The sequence below is a fragment of the Schistocerca americana genome, chromosome 2 (assembly GCF_021461395.2).
Source record: "Schistocerca americana isolate TAMUIC-IGC-003095 chromosome 2, iqSchAmer2.1, whole genome shotgun sequence".
NCBI classification, from domain to species: domain Eukaryota; kingdom Metazoa; phylum Arthropoda; class Insecta; order Orthoptera; family Acrididae; genus Schistocerca; species Schistocerca americana.
In genome coordinates, this window is record NC_060120.1 from 191,381,352 (window position 1) to 191,402,147 (window position 20,796).

The following is a 20,796-nucleotide window of genomic DNA, read 5'->3' on the forward strand; positions in this document are numbered from 1 at the left end:
ATGTGTTGTAACACATTCCCACCTGGCCTTAATTTCTTCAGTCTCAGCCTTTCTTCTCGGTAACTTTTTCTTTCTTCACTCCCTTCCAGTTTCCTACACCTTTTATTTTCTGACCTGTATATTTTTCCCCGCCACCCCATGTCTACCACATACAATGCACTTCGATTTCTGCTCTTATTAACTCTTGAACAATGTTTTGACAGTCAGGTTTCATATCTAGTTCAGTGCTGCCCCAAACAACCAGTCTTTCCTTCCAATCCTGTCCAGTAAATCGCACTTTATCTGGAGTTCTGGGACTTCCCAACTCTCCCAATCGTCTAAACATAAACGTTGCCAGTCCTTTTTCTTCGTGCCTCTTCCTCCCCTTTCAAATCTTCTGCCAGAAGGATCCAATGGCTCTGAAAGTATGCGTGTGTGTGTTTTCTCCTGCTGCCTCCTGATGAGCAGATTTCTTTATCTGTCCAGGAAAATGGTTAAGTTACACATGATTTCAGATCAGAGAGAAAAAGTCCAGCACAATTTGCACAAAAGAACCAGTTAGTTACAGAGTCATCAAGGTGACAGTCTTGTGAAAGCCTGTGTAAATCTTGCTTGAATGACAATGACAGGGTTACACTGAGTATTTTGCTTGCAATGGTTACTTACCAGTTTCATATTATTGATGTATTTATCTACACAGAATCTTCTCTATTGTTAATCTGTTGACAAATTTTCTGTGCACAAGTCCATTCAGAATTACTGCACTAAGTACTGTAGTGGTAGTGGGATAACATTGTTACAGTCCTTAAAAAAAAAAAGAGAGAGAGAGAGAGAGAGAGAGAGAGAGGGAGGGAGAAAAGGTCAGTTTGACTGTATAGCATACAGAGGTAAAAGACTCAAGTGTACACCATTTTATTAACAGTTATAAAAACCATATATTTCCTTCTGTCAGATGAAATTACAATACAAAATATTAAAGATTTCATCCAGACAGTAGCTAACAGTAATCACAGTTCTTTGAGCAACCAGTGGTGTACCTAAAGGTGTACTGCAGGTACTGTGCACATCCAGAATGTTAATTTCACTTGAGAATTGGCTTGTTTACATAATAATGTGTTTTACAGTATTAATCTGTGGTCTTATATCATCTACATACCTCTCATAAATCATAAATGCATAATGGAATCAATATAAACACCAAATACACTGTATTTCAAGTGTAAGATGACAAGCTCTTAATTAGCAGTTGATTTAACTAAGGAATGAAATAGCTACACTATAAAATTAATCAGTCCTCAAAGATTGTTGCAGTGCAATGAATATAGTATGCTTATTGTTTTCGGTGCTTAGACAACATTCTCTCCATCCTTGGAGGGACAAAACTGAATAACTGGTAATTATTCACATAAACTGTACCAAACACCAAACTGGTTTTTGACAAGATGTTTTTAGATTATTTTTGGAAGTCAAAAATATATTTCATCCCTACAAATCCTTTGGTTGACATTGCATTTGACAGTGCTTCCTTGTATCTTTCAAATCCAATCAATGTATGTTTTGGAGGATTCAATTTCCTTTCGATTATAAGGTTGGTTAACTCTTCAAACATTCTAGATCTTTCAGGGCTGTTAGCATTTTCATTACTCCATCTTGTCATCCAATATCCACGGACAGTTATATCCTTAAATATAAGAGCTGATGTAGGCACAGTCACAGGTTCTCGGGACATCCCCCCGTATGTAACCATAACACCACCACTGTCCAAATGTCTCATCACTTCAAGTGCATTTTTGCCTCCAACACAATTTAGTGCTAACTTTGGTCTTACTAAAACACCTTTCTTGAAAAGATCTGTAGTCCTGAAAATATTCAATATTTTAGTCTTTCTTAGATAAGAACATGTCATCAAGATTATTTACCATATTATGCAGTAAAGGAAAATCCAAGGAGGAATATATGCACATGAGGATAGATCATGGTTCTCCAAATTCAACAGTTGAACACAGGATGGATACATAAAAAGAGCAATAATTGCTTCCTTAATATTTAGAACAGGGTATCTTGGTCTGACATTCCTGATACAGAGAATGATAAAGCCAAAATTTCTGTAACACATACTGGCTGATGAAGAAGCAACATAAATTGGTGCATCATGTTAATGAAATGAGCAGTAATCCCGAAACTGTACAATATTTTTAACTTTCAGAATTATCTTTCATTAATGCTTAGGCAGAGCAGAAACGTACAGATACTGCAAAAGTTTTGGAGAGTTCACCTAAGTCTTTTTATTTGTTTGCATTTAAGTTCAGAGGAAGTGGAGATATGAAGAAGTCTGCAGAATAAAGTGCTAACCCTCAATTTAGTAATGATTAGTCTGATCATGTTAACTGTTATGTTTCCGAATGCTCCACACTGGGACATAGTTGACACAAGTATAGTATTAAAAAAGCACTCTCTGCTATGTAATTTCTCCCACCTCTTTATATTTATGTTCTAGAATCTGAACTTTACCACATATATAGCATACAATATCTCAAAATACACATTGTAGGTTAGCACTTTCTTCCACTAATCCTTTTATATTTAAATTTATGTACATTACTCTGTGATCAGTTGAGGATTGCAACTGTATAACATCATCATCATCTTGGACAGTTTCCAGCCACTGGCTGGGTCTGTCGGGAACACAAGCCTCTCCATCGTGTTCTGTCTTTCCACCATTCCCCCTCTTCCACCTTCGTCCAGTTCTCTCCTCTTCTCGTCACACATTCCTTCACTCCCTTCACCCATCTATCTCTTGGTCTTCCTCTGGGCCTCTTCCCCTCCAGTTGCAGATCAAACATCCTCTTTGGAATTCTTCCCTCATCCATTCTCTTCATGTGTCCATACCACTGCAGTCTTGATTTTTCTATCCTGTCCTGTACTGGTTCCTCCTTTAGTCTTTCCCTCACATACACATTTCACAATCTGTCTCGTCTTGTTACACTCAACCTGCTCCTCTGGAACTTCATTTCACTAGCCTGTATTCTACTTTTGCCACTTTTGTGCATTACCCATGTCTCACTTCCGTATGCCAATATGGGGACAAAGTAGGTTCGGTATATAATTCCCTTGGATTTCTGTGGCACCTCCTTGCTCCAAATAAGCCCCCTAATGCATTTGTAGAACTGCCCTGCTTTTCTGCACCTTTCATTTATTTCCATTGCGTTTCCCCCTTACTTTCAATCATGCTTCCCAGGTACTTGAAGTTCTCTACCACTTGTAGTTTTTCCCCTCCACAAGTTATATCCACATGTGGCCTATTTTTCTTCCTTGTTGTGACAATTATTTCACTTTTCTTTGCAGAGAAATGCATTCCATATTGTGCTGCCGTTGCCTCCCATACATCTAACTGCTCTTGCACCTCCTTCTCGCAATTTCCCCATAACATCAGGTCATCGGCAAAAAGCACTGCTTTCATTTTATGATCTCCAATTGCATCTGATACTTGCTGTAGGATTTCATCCATAACAATAATAAACAATAAAGGCGAAAGTGCACTTCCCTGTCGCAGCCCATTTTCCAGCTTGAACCATGCAGTACGTTCCCTCCCCACTTTCACACAACTCTCACTTCCCTCATACATTTTTCTGACTTTTCGTGTTATCTCTTCATCTATCCCTTTTGTGTTCAGCACATCCCAGAGCTTGTCCCTACAGATACTGTCATACGCCTTCTCAATATCTAAAAAGGCCATGATTAAGTCCTTCCCCTGCAGTTGCCTTACCGCAAATATAAGGTCCGTTGTTGATCTTCCCGGTCTGAAACCATACTGCTCCTCTTGCAGTCTGCTTTCAATACTGCTTCTTATTCTCTTCTCCAGGATCTTTTCATAGATTTTTCCACAGTGGCATAGCAGAGTGATTCCTCTGTAGTTCTCACATCTCCTTTTACCCCCTTTCTTGAAGATCGGGACTATAATTCCTTTCTTCCAATCCTCAGGAATTCTGTTCTCCTTCCACATCACCCTCAGCACTCTGTATAGCCACTGGGTTCCTACTTCTCCTGCTGCTCGTATCATATCCACTGTTACTTCGTCCCAACCTGGTGCCTTGCCCCCTTTCATCCTCTTTATGGCTTCTTCCACTTCATTCCAAGTTAGATCATCAATTTCCCCACTATTATAATCGTCTACTGCCTTAGGCTCTCCATCGCTGTTAGTTACCCGCTTGGCGGCATTCAACAGATCTTCAAAGTACTCCTTCCAAATCTTTTTGAGCTCATGCATTTCCTCCACAACTCTTCCATTATTATATGTATAACACAAGTTACAAAACTTCACTTTCTTTTTATTTCCAATAACAGTTTGGCATAAAGCATTCCAATAACACACTGCCATATTCGAGTGTCCATTGTTATCATTACATTATTTTGTGTAGAACACACTGCATGGCAAGTGACAAAACTCTGCATTGCAAGTGAAAGGAATGTGTACTAAATGTCAAAGTATTGCTGAAACACTTTGTGCTGTACTGTCATTGGCAACAAAACAGAGACTGAAGGAAAAAAGTGTGAAATTTTGTATATGTGAAGATTTTTCAGGTTAATGAAATGCAGAAACAAACTGCCCAAATTTTATGTGACATCTGAACGACTTGTCTAGACAAGCCCTCAACCAGCACTGACAGCTTGCCAGTCACCTCCAACCCTGTGTGCCTTTATTAGCAAGTAGAGTGTCTCCTGCTGTTTTATAAGAAATCAGACAAGACTTGCACCAAATAAGGTAGCCCAGTGGTTAGCACATTGGACTCGCATTTGAGAGGATGATGGTTCAAACCCTGTCTGGGCATTCTGATTTAGGTTTTCTGTGATTTCCCAAAACACTAGAGGCAAATGCCAGGATGATTCCTTTGAAAGGGCATGGTCAACTTCCTTCCCCATCCCTCTCTAATCCGATGGGACAGATGACATTTTTTGCTCTGGTTTGTGACCACAGATGAAACTTGGGTGCACTACTATAGCCCATAGACAAGACAACAATCAAAGCAGTGGAAACATGCTGATTGTATATCACTGAAGAAATATGGTGACCATGATGCCACTTATTACACGTGCAACCAACTGCAAACAACATGTGAAATACTTACACCAGTCATAAAATGAACTAGTGAGACAACTGCTGGAACTAGTGAATTTTTGGCAGAGAGAAACTAAATATCTAACAAAATGAGTAATGACACCATTTAAAAAAATCAAGCACACAAAATTCTCAACAATCAGCACAACCAAAAAACCCATTGGTATTGTGTATTTTGCTTGTCCTAGTCAGGTCAAACATAGCCCACAATATCAACAACCCACAACTAGTAGAACTAACTAAGAAACATACTACACTTAAAAAGAATGTCTACCATACAAAGTCAGGTGACAAATAAATATAAGATGGCACATCATATTCACATTCTCATCACCGCTGCACCCCCCCCCCCTTTCTCTCTCTCTCTCTCTCTCTCTCTCTCTCTCTCTCTCTCTCACACACACACACACACACACACACACACACACACACACACACACACACACACACATTCCATAACTGTGCCAGATAACTTGAGAAGTTTAATTGCTGCATCGATAACAGTGACTGTAGCAGCAAATTTCGTTGTGAGATCCTTACCTAGTACCAAATGAAAAAACAACTTTCAAACCATTAACAACATGGCAAACTAATAATATCAAAACCGAAAACAAATCAATAACCCACAGCTAATAAGATAAACCTATCTCACTGACAAGGCAACAAAAGCCAACCACCAAGCAACACACAGCACTAAGTCCAACACGGCACTAACATCTCTCTGACAATTAAAGACATAAACATCCCACAGCAGAATGTACCAACACGTATTCCAACATGCCCTCTACAAACATAATCCATTTCCAAGATACTGCACCACAATGATGTTACACAAAAAAACACAGTTATGTCATTGGTCAAAGCACATGGGTGGAATCAAAATTTTTGGTTAACCACAAAAAAAGGTATGAAGATCTGGGAGGTCAAAGATAATATATCTGTACCAGTTCCTGTTCAATGCTATTAGAAGGGAGAGATAGAGTGAGAAGTAAATATGAATATAAAAGAAAAGAAATCGACTGGAAAGGATAATAGAAATACTGTGTAATAAATAACTAAATAGAGTAAACTGGGAGTGAAGGAAGTGGACTGGTGGGGCACTTTTTTACGATGGGTCTGCAATTATGACAGAATGAAAGGACATGTTGGAGTATAAGTTCATATCTCCAGAGTTCAGAGAAACTGCTGTTGGTTGAAAAGGTTCAGATGACATATGTGGTATACAACATATTCAGGTTTATGGAGTTTAGAGAAACTGTCGTCATGTGGAACGGTTCAGATGACATATGTGGAATAACATGTATGTAGGTTTACAAAGTTATTGTGTAACACACAATCCATGACCATTACTGCCATCCAGAAGATGGATAGTCACATTAGGCAGGTTTTTCAGTAGTGGTTTCGGGGCTGTTAGCCTTGAGGCAGTGATGATGATCTGTGTTATTAAAGCTTTCTTTGCCCTGACCCCTCCCCGCCCCACCACCGCCACCGCCAAAGTTTTAAATTGTAGTATGCACTGTTCAATAAAATTAAGTTAAAAATTAATAAAAGAGCAGCATATCAAGCATTTTATAATGAGTAGATTTTGGGGAATTTTTATAAGTAATTCTGGAGAATCACATTGTTCAATTGAATGTTTTCATTAACAAATACCAAGTACTATGTTACAACCTGAATACAGTCATGTGATACAATGGCAACATATGAGTGATTTTTACAATTTCACTTTCTGAATACACATGAACAGTATAATGTTCGTATCAGGTTACTATTATCAACTGAATGATAATTTGCACAGAACAAAATAAATATTTTCATACCTGAGTTCTTCCTCTGTCAATACATATGTCGCTCCAAGCTCTGCCAGAAACTTCTTCAGTTCATCAATATCACTCCTGTTCCGAACAATATTGACAGATTTTATCCCCCAAGCTTTGCACAGCTGTATCACATTTTGCCCCGCTGCACTATTTGCACCATTCTGAATCACTGAATCTCCCTCAGATAACGGTACAAAGTCTTTCAGCATACGGTATGCTGTACAGGGGTTAACAGTAAGTGTGGCAGCTTCCACAATGCCAATCTTGTCAGAGATCTAAAAAAAAAAAAAACATGCATACCATAAGGAAGGGGGACAGAGAAATGACTTTACTTTTTCCACATCCAACTAACATCCAGGATTCAAGAATTCCATAAATAATGTATAGAGACATTACTTGTGAACATAAACCACAATTTTTTCAGCTGACTGTAATTTATATGATTTCCTGATATTTTATCCATGTAAGTGGTTTTAGTCAATAAAGATCCTAACTTTCCATGAGGGATAATGCAGTGAAATTGCTGGAAATCAAAGGAACAACAGATTTATTGTACGTGAACCTAGTGACAGACAGTAACAGTGTGTTTTATACTTACCTTTTTTAAAGGTACATGTTGCTAGAGTACTACTTGTGACACCATGTATTATGAGAAAGTGTAAGCTGACCCCAAAGCTTCGGCCACCAGCCTCTTCCTTCAGCTAAGTCTAGGGTTTCATCAGCCATCACCAAGTCTAGCAGTCACCAGGGCAAAGCACGGCAGCATAACCTCACTCCACATGAGCCAGAGATTGGCACCCGACCACACCTGTGGGACGTGGACATCTACCAGTCTCTTGTCAATGTACCTAAAATTATGTAGTTAAAAAAAAAATGAGTTCAGCCCAGGTGTTTGCATTTTACTGACTGGTTTCTGTCCTCCATGACTCTCATTCAAACCCTTAATGCCTTTGTAGGGACCAGCCACACCATACTAACACCAAAAGAGTGGCTACCACCACTCCAGTGATGGTCACACAAAACCAACCGCATCTACATTTTGTGTAAAGGCTACACGCTTTGCCTCCATTCCTAATTCAACTTACATGGAGTTCAAGTACTGAGGTAGTGGGAAACTCCAGACTCCGGGCCTCAGCATACGAATGGTGGTTGGTTACAAATGACAGCTACTCCATGTGTGCTGTATGGATGGATTCAGCCTCCAGCTGAAATGGACAATGCATGGTGACTGCCTGCTCAATTGCCCTCATGACTGAATTAGTGCATATAAATAGTATCTTGGCGACTGTTTCCCTGCAGCTGGAAAGAGCATCGAGCAGTGACATTGACCCAGCACCCTGCACGTTATTTTGCTACAAGGCCATCATTATAAGAACAATGGTCAATGCTTCAGCAATATTGTCAGCTGTGAAGCAACTCTCACAGTAGGAGCTAAAAGTGTACTGCACCGGGTCTTAACATTAAGAATTTAGGTGGATGACCAGCATTTGTTCCATGTGTACAGCGTTGCTATTTGGATTTCTAAATCCTGTCCATTTTGGAAACAAAGCTATATTGTGAAACCAAACAATGGAATGTCCAGGTTAGAATATCAACAATATTATGTAAAGGATCGACTGCACTGTGAAGATGACACCTTGAGTTGCAGACATTATCAACAAAATGACTGTTACACTTTGAGCTTTTGGCCCAAACCTTCTTCAGAAAAGAAAACACAGACATATTCACATAAGCAGGTGTACCTCATGCACATATGACCACATCTTCACCCAATTCAGCCAGAATACAACTCTTATATTAAACAGAACCAAGATTGCTGCCTTTGTTCAATGTGAGAATTAAATTATGCATTATGGCTGCAGTTGCTTGTGTGAAGGGGTGCATGTTTTCTATCCTGATGAAGGCTTTGGCCAAGATATGAATGTAACAAAATTATTTTTCTGTAATAAATCTAATGTTATGAAAAACATTAAACTTTCATAAGTGTAACAGATGGGAACAGTTAAAAGCTGCAAGTATGAAATAGAAGTGACCTGATTTGCGCAAGTGTGCATTAAACGCATTCCTTGGTAATCTTTTTTCTATTTATCATTTACCAACACTAGGGACATTTTTCAGTCACTGTGTGTTCCCGTAATTTGGAGATTATTCTGTTTACCATCAGAGACACACAAGTTTCAGCCTTCAATGAACACCTTTTTCCATCTATGAAATTTTAAAACATTCATGATCCTTGCTGAGCACCTGTTACCATTAAGAATGTGTCCACCCCACCCTTTCTGTTGTTTTTTTCCTATACCAGTTGGTGTGATTGTCTTTTCACATACCAAGTAATCCAGGGCTTTATAATTTATTCACCAAGCAGCGAAAGAATGTACACATAAAGGGTTATAATTAGGCAAGCTTTCAGAGCCAGTGGCTCCTCCTTCAGGCAGAAGGGTTCAATCTTTCAACCCTTCTGCCTGAAGAAGAGCCACAGCCTCTGAAAGCTTGCATAATTACAACCGTATTTTGTGTGTGCGCTGCTGCATGCTGAGTAGATTTTTGTCCATCCAATTAAATTATACTGGCAAAAATGGATTATTTTCATTGTTATATTAGGGCTTTATAATTTCTCGTAAACAATCGGTCTAGACAAGCAGCAGTTCACTCCTACCTTTAAGTATTTCATCATCGAGTCTATTATTTGGTGCAGATTTCATACAACCCATCAGTTAAAAAAAAAGGGGGGGGGGGGGGGGGTGAAGTGCACCCCTCCAGCTCTGAGCAGTCTCAGAAGTCTTGGTACAAAATTTAGCACGGACTTCACCTTTATGACAGAAAACTAGTACTTCAACATCGAAACACCATTAGTGGAAAGTGAAAATTGTTGGCTGTACCCCTCTTACCGTTATATTTTATTATGGGATCAATTCCATTCTGCTAGTAGGCCTATAATGGCTACAGTTTGATGCATAAAGACATGAAAGACGAAATCTAATACATAAAGTAGTCTGTGATGATAATGCAGTCACTGCTAGGGAGAAAAGGAATTCATTCTAGATTACCTTTTCATTACATAACAAACTGAGGGGCTGAGGGAATGCATCTTTTCAGACAGATTTTTTGTCAAGTCCGCTAACATCTTTACGAATAATTTCAATGTACTGCAATGCAAAATGTCAGCGTCTCTCTTTTCTGTTAGAAGGAGACCACTTTCCGCTAACAAAATAGACTGCAATTCATTACCGGTACATAAAAACGCTGTAGTTTTGAATCACACTTACTTTCATTAATTCATCCGCATTACAGACAGCGTGTGTTCGCCATGTACCCCAAGCATTTAATTTTGGTACAACTCTATCGCCGACTTTCAAGTCTGTGACTCCATTGCCTACATCTACAATTTCTCCAACACCTTCATTTCCCGGTATAGAAGGCAATTTTGGTTTTACAGCGTAGACACCCTGAATAGTGTTGATATCTGCGGGGTTTACAGGTGACGCCAACATGCGTATCATAACCTGAAATGATTATGGTTGTAGTACGCGGTACACAGTACAAAAAAATGGCACGAAACATATTTATGGGCAATTAGAAGTGAATATGATTCATGTTACTTCATGTTCAGCAGGTTTTCTTAGCTCTTCTTTTTCTTGTCTTACGACTTTTGGTGGGTCACCGTATTCTGAGTACACAAGTTTAGAGGAAAGTACGCTCTGATGTCTGGCAAACGTTAATATTGCATTATCACGCCTAGTCTGTGCAACGAAGCTTGTCATGTTCCGCGACAAAAATTTCAACACACCCATCTTCGACACCATTCTAACCTCAACGCAGCCTCAAGCTCAAACATAATTTGTATATCGAGCTTGTACAATATCGATATCTCTGTTACGCAATGGTCATGAAAGAAAGCCCCTGTGGCCAGGATCGAGAATCGATGTAATGCTGAAATGTTCGAACAGGTGATATCGATGAAATATCGCGCAAATTTAGAATCAACAAAATTTTAGTTTACTGTTTGTTTATGATTTGATTCTTTAGAGTGTTTTTTCATAATTTCATATCTTCTCTGTGAAGTATAATGGGTGAAAACTACATCTTATTGAAAACGAATTACTGTAACGAATGGACATGACAAAAGTGGCGGAAAGTTTTGCAATTATAAACGGTAAATAATAGATGAAACACAGTCTTGTCATCAAACTGCTGTTTAACATCGCAAACATATTGATCTAATTTCTAAGCTATTTAGAGTACATTACATTAAATTTCAGGGAAGTCATGGAAACTACAGGCAGTTTCGCGAGTCGTGTGTGCAAGAAACGACTACTAGACGAGTTGGAGAGGTTGGAAAAGGAGCGCTCCTCTAGTCTTCGCCTGCTTAAGGCATCAAGAAATCTTTTCCAAAAGAGATATCACAAATTTACCTTGCCGTTATCTAGAAGAGGATCTGAGGTTCATCTTTCAATTAATTGTAGCTCCAAATGAGTATTTAAATCTTTTCAATATATCAAGAAATAACAGTTTAACTCGAAAACTGTGATGCAAATGTGACGTAAGAAACAAAATACTTATTTACTTATCTGTGAATTTATTTTACTGGACTATGTCAGTACTATCATTATATTATTTACTTACTTTGATTTTAGAAATATGGAAATTCTGAAAATACTATCTAGATGTCTTTACAGAAATAATTTACATAGCAAATGTAGGCATCGTCCGCAGGGGAAACAACGACCACTGTCGTTAATGTGCAGATAAACGGCTTTAAGTTTTTAATGAATTCCACAGATGATGCACAGTGGATGCCAGCATCGATCATTTGAAAAGGCTACAGTCGTTTTCCCGCCTTGTCCTATATATGCATCTACATCTTTACTCTGCAAACCGCTGTGATGTGCTTGGCAGAGGGTACGTCCCATTGTACCAATTCTTAGGACTTCCCCCATTCCATTCACCCATGGATCACGACAAGAATGATTGCTTAATTGCTGTAATCTTTTCTTTGTGGTCTCTGTAGGACGATACATTGGCGGGTGTAATATATTCATAGATTCATATCTTATACTTGTTTTTTTAGAAACTTTCTAAACAGGTTTTCACATGATAATTTGTTAGATTAGATTAGATTTACTTTCATTCCAATTGATCTGTAGTGAGGAAGTCCTCCAGGATGTAGAACATGTCAGAAAAACAATAATACATGACAAATATTTACAACTTAAACAAATTATCTAATGTACCTTCCACAGGTTCCAAGTGGAATGATTGTCATTTTTTTAATGAAGACTATATGAAAGAATCATTTTACAAAGACTCATTTACTAAGTTCACATTAATGCACTGAATTTAAAATTAAAAAAATGTTTTTATTTATTTATAAGGTAATAAACATATAATAGAACTACTACAATACTTATTTACAATGAATGTGTGTCCCTGATTAATGCACACCTTTTTATACAAGAGTAAGTGACTTTAAATCCTTGTGAAGATTATTCTTATTTCTGGTATTGATTCCATGAATTAAGCTGTCGGTCTGAAAATGTGATATATTTTAATTACAAATTTCATTAAGGAATAAATCTATTGGGAAGCAGTAGTTAGTATCCCTAGTTCCCTAAACAGGTTTCTGCAGGGTGTCCTTGAGTTCACACCACATATAACTCTTATTGGATGTTTTTGTGCCCAGAAAACTTTAGCTTGGCTTGATTTATTACCCCAAAAAATAATCCCATATGAAATTAGGGAACGAAAGTAAGCATAGTATGCCAGCTTTTTCAGTTTTATTTATCCCCTATGTCTGATACAATTCGTATTGCAAATAGAGATTTGATAAGATGCTTCAGCAGTTCTGTGGTGTGCTCCTCCCCGTTGAATTTATTATCAAGCTGTGATCCCAAGAATTTAACACTGTCCATTTCTTCTATATGGTTGTCATTGTATGCTAGGCATATACTCGTGGGACACCCATTCCAAGTTGTGAACTGCATGTAGGGGGGTTTTTCAAAGTTTAGTGACAAAGAATTGGTCAGGAACCAGTGATTGATGTCCACAAATATTTTATTAGCCGATCTTTCTAAGACTAAACTTGATTTGCTATTTATTGCAACGTTTGTATCATTGGCAAACAAAATAAATTTGGCATCTGGTAATGATACTGATGAAAGGTCATTGATGTACACAAGAAAATTAAGGGCCCTAAGATGGAACCTTGTGGGACCGTACATGTAATTAATTCCCAGTTGGATGATGCCTGATAGCTTAATACATATCTCTCTCCTAATTATACCCTTTGTTTCTTGCCAGAGATGTAAGATTTTAACCATTTTGCAGCATTTCCTGTTACACCATTATATTCTAATTTACTTAAAAGGATACTGTGATTTACACAGTCAAATGCCATTGGCAGATCACAAAATATACCAGTTGCCAGGAATTTTTTGCCTAATGAATTAAGTACATTTTCACTGAAAGTGTAGATAGCCTTCTCAATATCAGAACCCTTTAGAAATCCGAACTGCGACTTTGGCAGTATGTTGTTTGTGATAAGTTGGTAATAAACCCAATTGTACATTACCTTTTCTAAAATTTTTGATAATGCTGGAAAAAGTGAAATTGGACGGAAATTTGATGCCATTTCTTTATCTCCCTTCTTAAACAGTGGCTTAACATCAGCATATTTCAACCATTCAGGAAATATTCCACTGATAAACAACTGGTTACACAGAGAGCTTAATGTATTACTTAACTCAGAATCACATTCTTTAATTAACTTTGTTGATATTTCATCATACCCACTAGATGTTTTTGATTTTAAAGATTTTATGATGGACATTACTTCTTCTGGGGTAGGGAAGGTCAAATTCATATTATGGAAGTTACTTGAAATGTCTGGTCAGAGGTATTCCATAGCAGCATCTACAGAACCTGACAAACCCATATTTTCAGTGGCAGTTATAAAATGTTTGTTAAACAGTTCTGCAACACTATACATATCTGTCCTCAATGTATCATTTACTCTTAATGCTATTTGTCCCTCTTCATGTCTGGTTCTACTGGTCTCCTCCTTCACTATATCCCATATCATCTTTATTTTGTTATCTGATATGACAATCTTTTCCTTGTAATCTATTTGCTTTGATGTCCATATTTCAGTCTTCAATATTTTGTAGTATTTCTTGTAATGTGCTATAGCATCAACATCAGAACTGTTTCGGATTGCAGATACAGTTTTCTTTTTGTTTTACAAGATACCTCTATTCCTTGAGTAATCCATGGCTTCTTTGTAGACTTTGCTCTAACCTTTGTTAGTTTTGGGGGAAAACAGTGTTCAAATAAGGTAAGCACTTTATTAGCAAAAGTGTTATATTTTTCATTCATGCCATGAGCACTGTAAACATCACTCCAGCGAATGTCTCTGAGGAGTGTCCTTAAATAATCAGTTTTTGGCTTATTGATTACCCTCTTGAGCTCAGATTTAACAGATTTTACATCCTGTTCAGTTTTAACATTTAACAGAAGGAACTGTACGTCATGGTCTGAGAGGCCATTGACTATTGGTTTTGTAATATAATGTGGTTCATTGGACTTTTCTATAAAGATATTATCAATGGCTGTTTGTGAGCAATTGGCTACGCTAATGGGGTAATTTACAGTGGGAATGATAGTGTTACTAACTCAAATAAGTTCTTATTGGGAGAGTCTTTAAGGAAATCTACATTGAAGTCACCAGCAACCACTATTTCTTTGTTTTTGGTTGTTAAATGGGCCAGTACAGCTTCAAGGTGGTTTATGAACGGATTAAAGTTACCTGCACCTGCTCTATATACATTTAACATTATGAAGGAATTCTACTTTTGTTGCACATGCTTCCATATGCTGTTCTAGGCAAAATTTATGAATGTCTATGTTCTTAAATTTATGACAGTTCCTGATGAATGTGACAACTCCTCCTTTCTCCATTTCTCCTCTACAAAAGTGAGATGCTAACCTAAATCCTGTAAAACTTAAAAGTTCTATCTTGTGTGTATCTTCAGTCACCTGCCAGTTCATTTCTTACAGCATTGTCTTCTTTGGGTCAAACAGATCTGTGACCATTCATGCTGTCTTTGTCAGTATCCGTTCAATATTCCCCGTTAGTCCCGTTTATTATAGGTCCCACACACTTAAACACTATTCTAGGAAGGATCACATAAGTGTTTTGTTTGCAGTCTTTTTTTATAGAGTGACTACATCAGTATACTACCAATGAATCACAGCCCGCCGCCTGCTTTACCTACGACTGAGCCTATGTTGTCATTCCATTTCATACCCCCATAACTTGTTACATCCAGGTATTTGTAGAAGCTGACTGAGTCCAGCTTTGCTGCGTTGATATTATGGTCATTGGCTACCATGTTCTTTTGTTTTGAGAAGCGCTCAGTTTTAAATTTTTGAGCATTTAAAGCAAGTTTCCAATCTTTGCATCACTTTGAAATCTTACCAAGATCTAAGTGAATATTTGCACAGCTTCATTCAGAGAGTACTTCATTATAGATGCTTGCATTGTCTGCAGAAAATCTGAGATTACTATCAATATTGTTTACAGTATACAACATGAAGAGCAATCATTCCAGACATTTCCCTAGGACACACACTAAATTACTTCTGCATCTGTCAACGATTCACCATCCAAGATAACTCTGCTGCGTACTCCCTATCAAGAATTCCTCAATCCAGTCAAAAATTTCGCTTGATACCCCATGAGATCCCTGTTATGATGATAAGCTTTAATGCGGTGCTGAGTCCAATACTTTTTGGAAATCGAGGAATACTTTATTTACCTGAATGGATTCTTCCAGGCGCTTTCAGTATGTCATCCAAACAGTGCCAGTTGGTGTTCACATGACCCGTGTTTTCGGAACCCATGGCTGTTGGCATGGAGGAGGTCATTCTTTTTGAGATGCCTCTTTAAGTTTGAGCTCAGAATATGTTATACGATTCTGCAACAAATGACTGTCAAGGAAACTGGATCACTTCTGCTACCATTCTTGTAGATGAGTGTGACTTGCACTTTCTTTCTACAGGCTTACAGAAGGTATCTTTTTTAAACATAACACTATCGAGACGTTTTTTTAATTTTGTATATGATTACACTCAGTAGCTTTTTATCATGTAGATTGTTTAATAAACCTTGCGTTCATCTACTCAAGCTGTTTCAATATACCATGCTTCATTTCCTTGTGTACTAGAGTATATGTATTTAGGCTCTTTGCATTTTCCTTTGACTGACGCAGTCAAAGTGCAAGTCGTCAGTCTGTGTTGGATGATTTATGGTAAATCAGACTGATGGTAACTGATTTCCTAAATGTGAATCTGATGTCTTAAAATGTCATTTTACTTCAGTTCCCAGACTGACTTCATTTTTCTTAATGGCATTATTACAGAAAACGGTATTATTGTACTGGCAGTGGTTGATGTATATGGCATGACACTGCGTGGCATGGACACAAATCTATCACTATAGTAAGCCAGTGTTTCTCTTATACTCCAGTGAAAATTCCATAACTGACTTTCAATGTGGAAACTGCGAATATTACAAAGTCCCTAGACACCAAAAGAGAAAGAAGATAAGGACCTATCATCTCTTCGACTGAGTGGCAATTGATAAGAAATAGACCAGAAAGTTGTAGTGGCAGACTCCTTAAGTTACGAATGAAAACTACAGAAAACATAAACTGGAAAACCTGATGGGGCTTTGAACCCTACTCCTTGTGAAATCATGTCTAATGTTGTAACCATAATGCAACCTTTCTTGATTCCTTGTTGTTGTTCCCATAGAGATTGTGAAGATAAACTCACATTTTGTGCAATGGTCACAAACAGTTACTCTTTCCTACGTTCAATCTATCAGTGGAATAGGATGAAAGTTTATTATATAGTCAAATACTTGTAAAGTGAAACCACCACTCACTGGATCTGCATAAGAATGCACACAGAATGAAGTAAGTCATTTCTATAGACATGTGCAGCCATAGACATGGGTGTCTATGTGACCTCCTCAATATATGCCACCACACATACAGACCTCATCTGTACCAAAGATATTTGTTTCAAGGGAATTCGAGAGATGTACTTGAATTGTTCCAAATATTCTTCACGGACTAATGTGTGGGCGGAAATATGAAGGGGTGGTGACTGCAGGTGTAGAGGAATCTGTCAATGGACAACATTCTGTTGGTAGCAAATAGAGGTATGTAATGTGGTGGTATTCGGATTTTAGGTGGAAGAATCAAAACTTGAAATGTGGCCACCCAGCAACCAGAAGACGACTTGGAAGAGATGTTGGGACTCAATAAAATGACAAAAAATTTGTGGCCAGATTTGTGTGTTATACATCTTCAAGAAATTAGTTAGTTACATGTTCCATAGAATCTGTTATCGAAATGATGTGGAACAAGTCAGTTTACATTACAGGATGCACATATGGTTAGTGTTAATGTCAATAAACACATTATTAGTTTAGCCCCACTCATGCAACTATAATTTTTTAAATTTTATTTATTTTTTGGTTTTTACTTGCTACCAGTTTTTAAGTAGAAATTCATCAATGGAATAAAAGGAGTTGTCCAGGAGAAATGATTTTAAATTAGATTTAAAACTTGTTTCGCTACTTGTTAGAGATTTTATGTTATTTTTATTGCTGCATACTGAACTCCTTTCTGAACCACTGACAGCGTTAACAATGGATAATAAAGGTCATTTTCCCCCTCTGGTGTTCTCCTCAAATTGTGATGGATTATTTACTGCAAATTTCATTAACGAATATATGTATTGTGATGGCGCAGTTAAAGTGGCTAGCTCATAGAAGAGGTATTATATGATGCCTGTAGGTGATCACCATATATTATTTTTACTGCTCGCTTATGTGCAATCAATACTTTCTTCCTAAGTGATGAGGAGTTGCCCCTGAAAATCATTCTGTACGACATTATTGGGTGGAAATATTCAAAATATGTTGGGAGGCTGATACGATTGTTTCCAAAGTTAGCAATTATACGAAGAGCAAAAGTAGCCTCACTTAATTGTTCGAGAAGTTCACTAATATGCTTCTTCCAGATCAAGTTTTCATCAATATGTACACCCAAAAATTTGTAGCATTGTATCCTATTTTCTGAATCTTGTCCATGTGGTACATCAGTAAGTTAAGTTGGAGTCTCAGAACATCCTGATGGATGCCATATTTGATGTTCCCTGGTCCAACGTTTTCAATGATACATTAACAAAACATGATTGTATAAAGGTGAAGACCATAAGATTCGAAGAAATTCTTTTAAGTTTGCTTTGTCTAAGAAAACATTTGCTACATGTAACAGATATAGTGACAGATCACAAAAACTGATTTAGGAGGTATCTGGCGCAACAAAGGAACTGTTAGCATTAGATTAAATACATATGGCTCTCCCTTGTGTGTATGTAGTGACTGTCCTTTAACTCCACATGAGCCCTGTCTGCAAGAAAGGATTATTGATTATAACACAATAATTAGCGAATAGGTCTTCAAAATGAGAGAGATGAATCATATACTTTATCATGATTAAGTATTTTGGATTAGTAACTTGAATTTTCGAATAGAAGAAGATCCAACTTTGCCAGCAGAGAAAATTGGCTCACTTGTAAGGAAAGGTGATCGCAAAACTGTGTACAGTCTGTCAGAGACTTAAGTGTGAAATGCAGAGTAGTCATGTGGATGTAGATGACAACAGGATATGACTTTCATCTAACCAAAATGGTTTGTTGACACTTTCCAGACTAAACCAGGACTCATCCATGACAAGAACAGTCCTTCACTGGCCTGCAGTACAGGGGTTGCTTTGGTCATATGCTTCTTCCTCTTATGAAGGTCACATTACATTACCTTAGATGTATTGCATGGGTTCTTTGGAGGGTGTCAGTGATGTGGAAGGTAGTCAAAGATGTACGTTTCATTTACGTGCAATGTAATGAAATGGCTTAACATTATAAAATGTTTGTTGTATTACAATACCAATGTTGATTGAAAAAAACCTACAACATTAATTATAACAGTTTCTGTAAAGATACTCTTCAGTGAAGTAGAAGGAGTTCACAACAGAGTCTTATACTCCATCACTTTACCGACAAGACATGTAAAATGCTGCGGTACGTTGTTAAAAGCATGGGCATCCAAGTATATAAGTTGTTTCTTTCCTGTTATCATCCTGAAGTTTTTGCAGAAGTTGTTTTACTCATATTAATATTCATGCTCTTCGCTACTTTTTCAGAAAATAGAAATACTGCTTGTTACAAGAGATATTAAAACATATTTATACACATTGACGGAAAAATAGAAACACCAAGAAGGAGTTGTGCGACATAAACGAAAATTGGTAGGTGTGTTTCTACATCTGAAGGATGATGTCTATTCAAATTTCGCGCCTGTTGCGTAAGACAGCCGTCATTAGCGCCACTCTGAGGATGCAAATCAGGTTTGCTTCACATACATGCTGTACAATCGTGAACGTTAGTTACCTTTGAGACTGGACGTGTTGAGATGATGCTGGTCAAGAATGTCTTTGAGCCGACAGAAACGCCATTATCAACACCGCACTGAGTTTGAACGTGGTCGTGTAATAGGGCTATGAGAAGCTGGATGCTCCTCTGCGATACTGCAGAAGGACTTGGCAGGATTGTAGTCACTGTACATGATTGCTGGCACTAGTAGCCACGGGAATGTGCGGTCGCAAGAAGACGGGACTCCGGACGGCCACATGGCACTGCCGAGAGGGAAGACAATTATGTTCGACGTATGGCTCTGGTGCATCGTACAGTATTTACAGCAGCAATTCGGGGAGCAGTTGGCATCACATTGACACAATGAACTGTTACAAATGGCTTACTTTAAGGAAATCTCCGAACCAGACACCCTGTAGCGTGCATTCCACTGACTCCAGACCACTACCATTTGCGACTTCACTAGTGTCAAGCGAGAGCTCACTGGAGGGCAGGGTGATGAAAGCTGTTCTTGCCTCGGTGCCAGTGATGGTCGTGTGTTAGTTAGAAGGGAACCAGTTGAGCACATGCAACCAACCTGTCTGTGTTGTATACACACTGGACCTACAGCTGGAGCTATGGTCTCATGCAGCCTGACTGAAAATTTGTAGTTAATCAGGTGATTCGATCTGTTATGCTGCCATTCATGAACAGCATTCCAGGGGGTGTTTTCCAACAGGATAGCTCTCGCCCGCATACCGTTGTTTTAACCCAACATGCCCTGCAGAATGTTGACACGCTGTCTTGTCCCGCTCGATCACTTGATCTGTCTTCAATCGAGCACATATGGAACATCATCGGACAACAACTACACTGTCACCCACAATCAGCATTAACCATCTCTGTATTGACCAATCTAGTGCAACAGCCATGGAACGTCAACCGACAAACTGACATCCGGCACCTGTAGAACACAATGCATATATATCTGCACGCTGGCATTCAACATACCGGCTGTGGTTATTAATGTACCAGCATTTCATATTTCCAATTGCTTATCTTGTGCTTACATTAACGTATGATCTTGCAGTGTTAAACACTTAAATATGTTAGCCGGACAAATGTATTCCCGAAATTTCATTACTCTACATAATTACGTTTTCGTGTTGCGATTTTTGTTGTTGTCAGTGTATTTACTGTGAAGCAGTTGTCAGACTACCTCCTCAGCTTGCCCCATAGGCAAACACCCCCTGGGTCAGGTGCGCATAACATATCAGAGGCTCCTACCCAGGCAGGGGATGCACAGAAGAGATGTTTTGATTAGACAACTCTCCATCCATTCCCAGACAACGACAGCTGTAGGAGACCCAGAAGTATAGGTAAGGTCGGAAGAACTGCCTC

At 38.3% G+C, this 20,796-nt stretch overlaps 1 protein-coding gene across 1 annotated transcript; it reads right to left on the reverse strand.

Moving 5' to 3' along the window:
* Positions 1-1,248: 1,248 nt before the first annotated feature.
* LOC124595189 (enoyl-[acyl-carrier-protein] reductase, mitochondrial) lies at positions 1,249-10,749 on the reverse strand. Its single transcript, XM_047133812.1, has 4 exons — positions 10,515-10,749; positions 10,182-10,418; positions 6,916-7,190; positions 1,249-1,838 (listed from the first exon to the last, which is right to left on the reverse strand). Exons 1-4 carry the CDS (start codon positions 10,716-10,718, stop codon positions 1,433-1,435), a joined length of 1,122 nt encoding a protein of 373 aa, XP_046989768.1. The 5' UTR covers positions 10,719-10,749; the 3' UTR covers positions 1,249-1,432.
* Positions 10,750-20,796: the final 10,047 nt, after the last annotated feature.

What these genes read in the sequence shown, in the direction of transcription:
- LOC124595189 (XM_047133812.1), bottom strand. Translation starts at nt 10,718, where the DNA reads ATGGTGTCGAAGATGGGTGTGTTGAAATTTTTGTCGCGGAACATGACA. An exon ending in GAAAACCTGCTGAACATGAA is followed by an intron (nt 10,419 to 10,514) that starts GTAACATGAATC and finishes TAATCATTTCAG; the next exon opens with GTTATGATACGCATGTTGGC. An exon ending in TTGACAGAGGAAGAACTCAG is followed by an intron (nt 1,839 to 6,915) that starts GTATGAAAATAT and finishes GAATATTTTCAG; the next exon opens with GACTACAGATCTTTTCAAGA.